This window comes from Neofelis nebulosa, chromosome 3, assembly GCF_028018385.1.
Source record: "Neofelis nebulosa isolate mNeoNeb1 chromosome 3, mNeoNeb1.pri, whole genome shotgun sequence".
Lineage (NCBI taxonomy): Eukaryota > Metazoa > Chordata > Mammalia > Carnivora > Felidae > Neofelis > Neofelis nebulosa.
This window is the reverse complement of record NC_080784.1, coordinates 177,021,509-177,033,596: the sequence shown is the minus strand read 5'-3', so window position 1 is coordinate 177,033,596 and position 12,088 is coordinate 177,021,509. Positions and strand designations below refer to the sequence as shown.

The window sequence follows — 12,088 nt, the reverse complement described above, 5'->3', positions numbered from 1 at the left end:
AACTCTTACAAGCAGAAGGTATCCATTAAGTAGAAAATCCTAAGGAATCTGCCAGAAAGATTCTCAAACTAGTAAGCCTAGCAAGGTCCCAGGATAAGGGGAAGATATTAACAAATTCAATAGTATTTCTAAATGCTAGCATTGAGCAACTGGAAAAATAGTTTGAAATATAAATTTTATAATAATATCAATAACATGAAATAGTAAGGGGTAAATTTACCAAACATGGGCATGATCTGCACACTGAAAACCATGTAACATTGAAAAATTTAAAAAGACCAAAATAGATAGATATACCATGTTATTTATTGGATTGGAAAACTCAATGTTGTTAAGATGTCAATTCTCCACATGTTGATATACAGGGTCAATGTAATACCAAACAAAATTCTAATGAGCTTTTATATAGAAATTGACAAGATGACTCTAAAATGTACATGCACATACAAATAACCTACTATGGTCAAATATTTAAAAGAACAACAAGTTGGAAGATTTATACTGTACAGTTTCAATATTTAGTCTTAAATCTATAGCAATCAAATCAGTGTATAATTGGTGAAAGGATAAACACATAAATTAATGGAACAAAATAACAATTCCACCTAACTCCCACACATCTACGGTCCACTGATTTCTGAAAAAATGTGAAAGCAATTGAATGGGGAAAGGATAGTCTTTTCAACAAGTGTTGCTGGAACAACTGGATATCTTAATGAAAAAAGGAATGAACACCAACCATTATTTCATACCATATACAAAAGTGAACTTGAAATGGAGTTTAGACCTACATGTTAATGCTAATGTTCTAAAACTTCTGGAAATATACGCAAGAAAATCTTTGCAACCTTGGAGTATACAAAGATTTCTTAAAAAAAAATCAAAACCAAAAAAGAAAATTATGTATGTATTTAATATATAAGTATTTAATAAAATTAGTAAATATCAGCATACATGATAAATATACTGAAAACATGTTTAAAGACGAATTATAAGAATTTTAAATATATTAGTGGTGCTTTAAAGCATATTTTGCTGGTTTTACTATTAGTCATATGAAATGTAAAGAAAAATGTTTGTGGTTTTAATTATGATACTCAGTATCCAACTGCAAGAAATTACTGAATCTATCAACCAACTTCATTTGATCTAGTGTTGATGAAAGATTAGCTCAACACAGGAAAAAAAGTTATTTTGAAAACCAGCCATCAGTAATTTATATTCTCATTTACCTATGAATAAGTTACCACAAGCTATTTTATATTCTAATATCTATTATGCCCAAAACATTGTGTTAGGAATTTATATATATCTACATCTCATATTTCATCCTCATAACAGCTCTATGACATAAAACCAGTTGTCCTAATCCTGCCAATAAAGGAGGCTCTCCCAGCCCAAGTCCACAGCTAGCAAGAGGCAAAGCCCCCATTCTTTCCTTTCTGCCTCTTTCTGCCCTATTATCTTCCCACCAGTTATCCTAAAAACTGTAGGTTGCCTTTTAAATTTAACATATAAAAGCATGGTTGATTTATAAAAATTAAAAAACCATTAAGAAAAGCAATAGTTATCACCTTCTCATTAATTATGCTTTCGTGACCTTGGTCAAGTTACCTAACAGTCCTGAGCCTGGTTTCCTCATTTTTACTGAAGGAGATTAATTCCCAGGCCTGCTTCCCGGGAATATTACAAGGATTAATGAAAAAATGCTTTTAAGGAGCATAAGGTGTGCCCTTCACAATATAAACAGCAAGAATGAACCAATTATCATTTTTATTAGAGGAGAAAATGGTCCTTCTGGTAAACTTTATGTGCACATTTGTTTCTTAAAGTCCTTAAAAGTATTCACACTCTTCTTTGTGATAGAGAAAACATGTCATCAACCTAGTAGAGGAATAACCGTGTGTTTTTTTTTTTTTTTTTAGTAAAATACTACACAGCAATTATTACATAAAGTATGTGCATCAATGTGGATAAATCTCAAATATAATATTAAAACACCAAGTTGCAAAAAAAAAAAAAAAAAAAAAAGCCTCTGGTTACCAAAGTGAATCTTTAGCATAATACAGATATTATTTTTTAATATATTTTAAACCACTAAAATAACCAAATAAAGCAGTGCTATCAAGGTTAATTAATGTTAAAGATCTCCCTTTATGATCCACACTTACCTGTTACTTAGACAAGGCAACCACAGCAAAAAATAATTACACACCATAAATGGACCATCATTTCACAGAATGTTTTTAAAAAATGCAATTCTTGCAATTCATAACAAACTAACTACAACGGACTAACTACGGATCATTACAGAATTGAATTCAAAAGAAAATCAGGATCATTAGGCAGAAGTTTAAAACTGCCTTGAGGTTACATATATCTAACTAAACACACAAATCTGATTTCAGAAAACATGAGTCTATTAACTACAGCACAGACTAAGAATGTGAAATTTGTAATGCACAGATATTTAAGTCTCAATCCAAGACGTTCCCAAAAAGATGTCCTCAGGAAAAGAATAAATGATAATTACAGATGGATTACAACACAAAAGTCTACATTATTATCCTCAAATAGTTCTTTAAACTAGCAAAAACTGCAGCTCAAAATGTATTTTTTTATGGGCAGAAGTCATGAATAGACATATCTCCAAAGAAGATATCTAGATGGCCAAGAGACACATGAAAAGATGCTCAACATCACTGATCATCAGGGAAATACAAATCAAAACTACAAAGAGATATCACCTCACACAAGTCAGAATAGCTAAAATCAACTACATAAGAGACAATAGATATTGGTGAGGATGTAGAGAAAGGGGAACCCTCTTGCACGGTTGGTGGGAATGTGAACTTGTACAGCAACTCTGGAAAACAGTAGGGAGGTTCCTCAGAATGTTAAAAAATAGAATTACCCTCTGATCCATCAATTGCACTACTAGGTATTTATCCAAAGATACAAAAATATGAAATCAAAAGGATAAATGTACCCTGATGTTTACTGCAGCATTATCTATAATAGCCAAATCATGGAAACAGCCCAAGTGTCCAGTGCCTGATGAATGGATAAAGAAGATGTGGTACTTATATATATAATGGAATATTATTCAGCCATCAAAAAGAATGAAATCTTGTTATTTGCAATGATATGGAGGAACTAGACAGTATGATACTAAATACCCTATTATTTCAGTCATATGACAAATTTAAGAAAACCAAACAAGCAGAGAGGGGTAAAAGAAAGAGGCAGTTAAACCAAGAAACAGACTCTTAACTACAGAGAACAAAGTGATGGTTATCAGAAAGGAGGTGGGTGGAGGGATGGGTAAAATAGGTGATGGAGATTAAGGAGTGCACTTATTGTGATGACCACCGGGTGTCATGTGGAATTATTGAATCACTATACTCTACACCTGAAACTAATATTACACTGTATGTTAAATAACTGGAATTTAAGAACACATATTTTTCAAAGTGGTGCTTTTTATATTATGAAATAAAAAGTATAAATCTAATGTCTTTTTACTTATAAAAAATCTGAAGCAGACAGATATCATTATCCTCTAAGAATAAATCAAACTATTCACTACTTAAATTTTGATTTGTCAAAATTTAGGTGAAGTCCAAATTTTGAAAATATTAAAATAATCAGCCTATTTTTTCATAGAATTTAAAAAGAAGACATTTTAAAGGCATATAAAGAATTTTGGATTGCTAAGCATTTTTCTGCTATAACATGAAATGTGAAGTTTTTCTTCAACGTGGAAAAGATGGGACGAGTTTCTGTATTTTTCTTATTCAATGCACCCAACCACTGCTTAAGACTTTTCTGTACATTTTCTGCTTAAATATCTTTCAACATTAAAGTCTAAAATAGGGTTATCCATTTCTAATGTCTGTATCATGTCTACGTATATCTAGAGAAAAATATCGAAGATTGTTATTTTTAATAAAAAGTTCAAAGAAGCCTGGAGACTTCAGGTTTAGATTTCAAACTCTTAAAGACCCTTCAGTCAATATGGTACACCAGTCTTAACAATAAATTATAACAGATGTCCTCCAATCACTGTGCAGCCCTGCCTTTCATCTTCCTGCACCCCATCTCTGCTTCCTTATTTCCCCTTCCCTAAAAACATTTAGAGGCACAATACCTAAAAGAGAAGGACTTTGTGACTTGTGCCAAGGATAAAACAGTTGCATGCGAGACGTATGAAAATCTTTAACCTGGGAAGGAGGGTAAGAAAGGTACCTCTTTAGTAGCTGAAAGGATCTTGTTCTTTCCTGTCTTGAGCACAGAAGAGGAGGCTCCCGGAAGGATCACAGGACACGCCCAGGACTCCCAGGGAAATGGTAAGATGCTGGACCTCACTTCCTGCTTGGAGGCCTCCATGGGAAACCTCCAGGTGAAAGTGATAAGGGAAGAGCCAGCTCTTTAAGCCTAGTTCTGCCCTAGCCCTCAAGAAAGGTTAAAAAGAGATCCTGAGGTTCATTGCTCAATAGCCCCACCTAGCCCAGCCTTTCCAAGAAAAGGAGCAGGCAGGAATTCAGGAAAAACTGAAGACAAGGACAAAGATAATCCATTTGACCAGAGTGTTCATTTTGTCAGATAAATAAGGAGGGAAGAGGCAGCTGGGGAGGAACTGATGTCCAGGGAGACAAAAACAGAAGGCTTCACACAAGGAACACATCCAACATCATATATACCTTTTAACAGATACATGAAATGTTTAGTAAAGAAATTATGTTAAAAGCATTGGCCACAGGGGCGCCTGGGTGGCGCAGTCGGTTAAGCGTCCGACGTCAGCCAGGTCACGATCTCGCGGTCCGTGAGTTCGAGCCCCGCATCAGGCTCTGGGCTGATGGCTCGGAGCCCGGAGCCTGTTTCCGATTCTGTGTCTCCCTCTCTCTCTGCCCCTCCCCCGTTCATGCTCTGTCTCTCTCTGTTCCAAAAATAAATAAAAAAAAGTTGAAAAAAAAAATTAAAAAAAAAAAAGCATTGGCCACAAAGAAATATTTTTATTTGGTATATCCAGAAATGTACTAAAATATCATTTAGATGTAATCTGATTACAGAGAATCTCAGGTTATATAATCCACAGTTTTATTTTAAAACTCATATTATGACATTTTAAAATCTTGCAAAATTCCTATTTGCAATTCAGGCCAGGACCGCAAGGAAAAATACAAGTGAAGTCTGAAAATAATTTAGTTTCTCATTGTATGATTTGAGTACCACAGATGCAGGGTTACCATTTACCACCATAATCAAAGAAGAAAGGTTATGAGGGGTAACCTGGCAGGGCTATGATGCAACTAGGACTAACTTATTTACTAATTTTAACATTATTTCAATTCTCATTTTCAAAGACTCATACTCACAAACAATGTGAATTACAAGTCTTTCATATGATATAAAGCTTACGCTTACAAATGAAGAAACATCAAGTTTCTCAAGAACTTATGAAAAATAGCACCTTTTAAAATTTAAGCCAAATGTTTCTTGTGTGAAGTTATATCCTTACAACTCCCCAAAGGATTCTGTTCTGGCAAAGACACAATTTTAATGTGTATACTCATGGCAAACCGCCCTCAGTTACTTTGTTTAAAATTAGCAAAATATTTTAAAACTAGTGTCATACAAAAATTGGTAACCTTCCACATTCCTAATACTTTCTCATATATGCAGTGAATATTTTTAAGAATATTTCCTAAATGAGTGGTTAAGAAAGTGTGTGGGTTCTAGAGTCTGATGTACTGGAATGAAACTCCAGTTTACCACTCATGTGATCCTGTCAAAGTCAGCCTAGGGCTCAATTACCTAAGAAAATGTAGGAATAATACCTCCAGTGCCACTGAGAGATTTAGATAACCCACAGGAAATTATAAAACAAACTGGCTCCTAGGATGTTTAATAAAGGACACTATTACTACTGATTCCCAAGGAAAGACTAGACTTTGCTGTTGGCGCGAGGGATGCCAAGAGACAAAGACAAAGTACACAGGATCTCTTCCCTCAAAGAGTTTACGCTCTAATGAGAGGTTCTTAAACCAACAGTCCTGTAAATTGCCACATTTTCTTTGGCAAATACTAAACTTCTGCATTTTCTCCTGCAAATACAACCAGGATTTTGCACTGTAATTACCAAAGATGCCCACAGGCAACAGTACCAGCAGTAGGGGTAGAGTGGAAACAAGCAGGGAAGGAGGGTATTGCAGAAATGCCAGCCTAGAGCCTGTGCAGGAAATCCATAATTACATCTAGTACCACAGCAGTTAACAGTCGAACAACCTCATGACTCCCAGCAAAGAGACAAGTGTTAGCTTTTAATGAAAAAAAAAAAAGAAAGAAAAAAAAAAAAAGAAAGAAAAAAAAAAGAAAAACATCCCACCACAGCCCTGGAGAAAACCACAACTATTTTAGGTGTAACCCTGAGAAAGGGACGAAAGTTCTCTCTGCTGTTAAGTCAGCGCTTAGCCTCCGCAGTTACCTCAAAGGACTAACAACCCAACATGCAATGCTGGTGGGCCCCTCTTTAGAATTCCGGTTCCAGTGAACCGGATTTCACACTGTACTGTTACCATCTGTCTCCTACGCTACACTTCAAGCACCTTCGTTCCTCTCTACCTCCCCACCGAGCACAGTGACCAGAACCAAGCTGGTGCTCCCTACATGTATCTTGAATTACTAATTCATGCCAATGCATTGTGTCAAGCAGTAGAGATACAAATGTTAGAAACAGGGCCCCTGGGGTGACTGAGTGGCTCAGTCAGTTAAGCATCTAACTTCGGCTCAGGTCATGATCTCGCGGTTCATGGGTTCCAGCCCCAAGGTGGGCTCTGTGCTGACAGCTCAGAACCTGGAGCCTGCTTTGGATTCTGTGGCTCCCTCTCTCTCTCTGCCCCTCCCCCACTCACACTCTGTCTCTCTCTCTCTCTCTCAAAAAAATGAATAAATGTTAAAAAAAAAAAAAAAAAAAAAGAAACATGGCCGCCGCTGAAAGACAAATAATCCAGTCAGGAGACAGTCAACAATTCAAATATAAGAATTGCCCTCATGGAAGAATTTAAAACCAGGTGTGAAGGAAGGCATGGGAAGGAACTGCCAGGTAAAATTAGAGGAAGGGACTTTCCCCCATTTAAATGGAAGAAAACTAAAGAGTCCCAGGCAGTTATAAGTTAGAAATAGACTCTGGGAAACAGTGTACAAAAGAAATGACACGTTTTCATTTTAGAAGAAAAAAAGGTTCATTGAACAGGCAAATTAATAGACGTCAAATTTACCAATCCTAAAAATATGCATTACAAGCAACTAAATTCACTCAAATTGAATACTTAGGGCTCATCATAAAAATTCTTACCTCCCTGAAATTCCTTTCGTAGACCCTGGAATCTCTGGTACAGGACGATGTCTTAGCAGAAAAGATCTAGATGGTCTTGAAACCAGCTTGCTACGGCTTCTCATGGGTGCTAGGATTGGTGACGATGGAACATACAAATCATTTACAACCATCTCTCCTTGAAATTGAAAGAATGGGGATGGCAGTGATCTTTCTAATAAACCATTAGTTCCACTTCCAGAATTTGCCTCTGATACTGACGGGCGGAGGGAAGAAAGGCATTCAGAGCCCACATCAGGAAGCTGGCTCACATTTTCTGAGATCAAATCAGCTCTATTTGTTTGTTGCTCTTCGATTGTGCAATCCATAGTTATCTCTGTAATCAAAGATTCTCCTTTAATATTTTCACTACCAAATAAAGTATGCTGAAAAGAATTCAAACTTGGGTGTGGTTCTTCTTCTAGAAGGGGAAAGTTGTGTTTAAGAAGAGACAGCTTATCATCTGATTTAAGAGACTGGCTATTTTCTACACTAACATCATTTTGATCAAGAGTTTTGGTAACAGTCTCCCACTGCGTTGGGCTAGGTGCCTGAATATCACCTGCATCTGAAAGGTCTACGGAGTTACTCCCATCAGAGAATGGAGCATGGGGAATCTTTGAAGTCTCATCGTCCTTCTTTGTTTTATGAACATTTGCATATATTGGGATATCTTGCATTTTTGACAAGATTATCTGCAACTGTTTCAGTATCCTCCTCCGGTGTCCTGTAGGTGATATTCCAATTTTGTGCAGCACGCTGTCATTGACTGCCGCACAGTCCTTCACAGTATCAAAACCAAACTCGCGGAAGCGTAGGAGATACTGCTCCAAATTAATGCTCATTAGGAAATCTCTGATATCAACATTTACTTCACTGACTGAGGACATAATGGTGGCTTCATTACCAAGCTGAGTTATCAAAAGCAGTACAAGGAGATACACACAGGAAAGTCCACTTCTGTATTGGTTTTTCCTCTATCACTCGCAACAGAGAAATGTCTCAAAATGTTATTTTCTTCACAGTGAATGTTTTATGTGCTTAAGCCTGAAAAAGAAAAGAATATTAATGGATTAGGATATTTTAGTTATGAAAACCTAGTCTGACATGATAAACTTTCTCTGGAGAAACACAATAGAAATGAGGATAATTACTTTCGCTCACTCAGAGTTTAGAATCTTTGCCATTACTCTGCATGCCCCAGAGAGTCAATTCCTAGGTAAAGTGTGAGGATACAAGGCAGAAATGCCATGGTGGGATCAAATGATGATTTTCAAAAAGGTAAAAAACAACTTTCCCACAAATATAAAATGAACATGTGTCAAATAATTTATTCAACCCATTAATGAAGGAACCAGTAAGATGGTAAGACTGTTTCCAGGAACATTTGTGCAATAGGTTTAGACAGAAAAGACTTTTTTTTTTTCATGTTAAGACTAAGATTAGTAGGTTAGATTTAAAAAACTGGTTAATGTCCTACAGGGCAATAAAACCATAACCTTTGGGGTTATCTCTCTACCAGACAAAAATCTATAAGCTAACAGATAACTTCCCAGTTCAGGGCTCTAATCAAACAGCACATAGAAAGTAGAGCACAAAATTAGAAATAAATACCCCTAGGGTGGGCCTGTTAAACAATACCCCCACACAATGCATTGAAAGAACATGCTATACATGTCCTTTTTGATTTCCAAATTTTAGAAAATGTTTCTTAACAGTATCTAGGTATGAACAACCCTACCCTTTAATACATTTCTGCAAAGACACTCTTAAAAAGCACAGTTAGAATACATTTCTCAGGTTAATAATTTTCATTCGAAAAATGCAGTACCATTGTATGCACAATATTGATATACAAGATAAAACTGCCTGAATAATATGTAAATACATTAGGTAACAGGAAATAATATGAAAGGGGGAAAAAAAAAGTCTAAAGGTCACATTTTCCTTTCTACATAGCAGATGTACATAGGTTCATTTTACTCCCAAACAACATCATTAAATTTTTTTAAGTCCATTTATCTAGGTGCTGTTTATGTGACTGTGTTCAGTTTGTGAAAATGTAGGATATGTGCACACTCCTGTATATTATGCTTCCACAAAAAGAAAAAAAAGTAGACAACATGCATAACATATGCTGAAATAGTAAAATGAGACTCACCCAATCTAAGTCAATTTATCTGAACAAGTGTTAATGCACTGTCTCTGAAAATCACATTTCAAAATAACTCTCCAAGAGACACCACTCAGACACTGCATGTCTTATCTGCCAAAAGGCCAAAAGCTATTGTCTCCACTATTTAAAAATATCGGCAAACACTGACACACGTACACACAAAAAAGGGAAAGCACGTATTATCCTCAGACAGCACTGTGGATGCAGAGAAAGAAAAATACAAACAAGAGACACAAGGCAGGAAATGACTTTGACAATAAGGTATCCCTCTGCCACATTCAAAATGACAAAATGTCAGGGGGAAAAAAAACGTAGAAAGCTAAACTTCAACACTTTATACAAAACTAATTCTCAGATACACTACTCTTGCTCTACACAATTATTTGTAAATAAATACATTATTTTTTTTTTTTTTTTTTTTTTGCACATCACAAATGGAAATGATTATTGCCAAACTGGGTAACACCTTGATCTTGGACTTCCCCGACTCCTGAGCTGCGAAAATATAAACGTCTGTTTCTGTTAAGCCAAACAGTCTGTGGTATTTTGTTGCAGCAGCCCAAACTGACTAATACTCTCCTCTGTCCTCACTGCCCTTACCATGGTTCACACACTCATATCTCTTGCCTGGATTATGACAGTCTCTAAACAAATCCCTCAGCCCGGTCTTCAGTGATCTACTGAAAACTCCAAATTTAGCATGTCCCTCCACATCCTCAACAGGATGAAGTCTAAGCTTATTCCCGTGTCATACCACAGTCTGGTCTCAGTCTAATAATAACAATAATAGCAGCTACTATTGATGTAAACACCAATTATGTGCCAGATACCATGCCTCCTATTATTTACTGCAAGGTAGGTGTTCCTATGTACTAGCTCCAGCAATTTCAACCATGCCAAACATTCTACCAGCATCCCTTGCTCACTTTAGCTCATTATTGTTAATTATCATTCTTAAGGCAACAAACTGTTTAATAGCCCCATACCTTTGGCATATGCACCATCTGCTTGCAAATCTGAACATTTTGCACAATCCTATGCATGGTTTAAAAGAATTTGAATAGGCAGGCAGGTATTATCTTCTCTGTGAAGGCTTCCTATCAACCTCTTAACCTCTTAAATGATTCCCTCCTTCCTTTATATACATCTATAACTAGGATCCTAGAACTTTGCAAAGCGCTTGGAACTTGTTTAAGTGATAGGAGAAGATAGTAGGCATAGAAGAAGTACTTGAGAGGCCCATTTTGTTAGTTTCATGGTAGGTTTGCATGTACGTTTTCTACACAAAGCCCTTGCCTTTCCTTGGAGTATACACAAACACTTCCTGGGCGGCTGAATCGAGGATGAATACACCAAAAGTTCTACTCAAAACTACCTCCCTGCCATCATTCAACATGCTGAACATGAACTCAATTCCTTTTCAAGATGTGAAAGAGGCTCCCTCCCACAGGCCCTCCCATCCTTTCTACACTTTGACAGCTCCATCCCTCAGTCACCAGGCTTTTTAACCGTCTGACTACTCAAGGGTGTTCCAGATCCTTCTTTCTTCTAGCCCATACACTCATCGGATGCAAAAAGATGGATGTGCACACCCTTAAAGTGAGATCAAAGCCCTCCGCACTTTGACCTCCCCTTGGGCACACTGGCATGCATGCTGTGTTCTGGGTCAGTGGCTCTCCAAGGAACTGGTCTGTGGATCTTCTGTGCAGCAATGATGGCTGATAACAGGCTCAGAAATTTGTACTTGGGATGAGAGGGATGTGCAACAAAATTTTACAGTTTTAAATTCTTCACATTCCCCAAATACACTTTACACCATCACACCTGAGCCTAAGCTCATCACTTTCCTCCCCTAAGGACAGATTACCCCTCCCAACCCCTTGCCCATCCATCTGGTGTCAAACTCAAACCCAACCTCCTCCACTTCCTAGCAGTGTAAATACGGCACATGTCTGTGTGTTTGTTTCTTTACCCGGAAAATGGAAACACTCAAAGCTATGTCAGTGCTGGTCAAGATTAAGTGGTCAAACAGTGCTTAGTACAAGTTAAGTGCTTAGTAGACATATACTTCCATCACTATATTTATTTCCATGCCTGTCATCACTATCTCCCCACAGCTAAAACCTTTCCCATTATTTAAAGTCTAACTCAAATGTTGTCACAAGGTCTCTACTGAACAAGAAATAAACTCTCTTCTCTGTATTCCTACAGCATTTACTTCTTAGAGCATTAAATCATATTCCACTTATTCCATAGTAACCTACAGAAGTGGGATAGTTTAGCAGTACAAAATGAAGATTTGGGAGCTGAACAGCCTTGGTCAAATCCCAATTCTTCCACTTACTAGTTCTATAAGCTTGGACAAGCATTTAACCTTTCTGGGCCTTAGTTCACCCTCATCAGGAGAACAGGAGTAACAAGACCTTATTTCACAGGGCTGTTGTGAAGCACTTAGAATACTAACTGCACACAAGGAATGTTAAGTGTTTGCCATTATAATTATTTTTTATTATCCATAATAAACTAACAACTTTGCC

At 36.9% G+C, this 12,088-nt stretch overlaps 1 protein-coding gene across 3 annotated transcripts in view; it reads right to left on the bottom strand.

Moving 5' to 3' along the window:
- ARAP2 (ArfGAP with RhoGAP domain, ankyrin repeat and PH domain 2) overlaps positions 1–12,088 on the bottom strand; it is a 199,470-nt gene that overhangs the window by 179,025 nt on the left and 8,357 nt on the right. For all 3 annotated transcript variants that reach the window (XM_058722887.1, XM_058722888.1, XM_058722886.1), the window contains exon 2: positions 7,358–8,422. In XM_058722887.1, coding sequence (XP_058578870.1) covers positions 7,358–8,265 — 908 coding nt within the window. In that variant the 5' untranslated portion in view covers positions 8,266–8,422. The remainder of the gene's footprint in view (positions 1–7,357; positions 8,423–12,088) is intronic.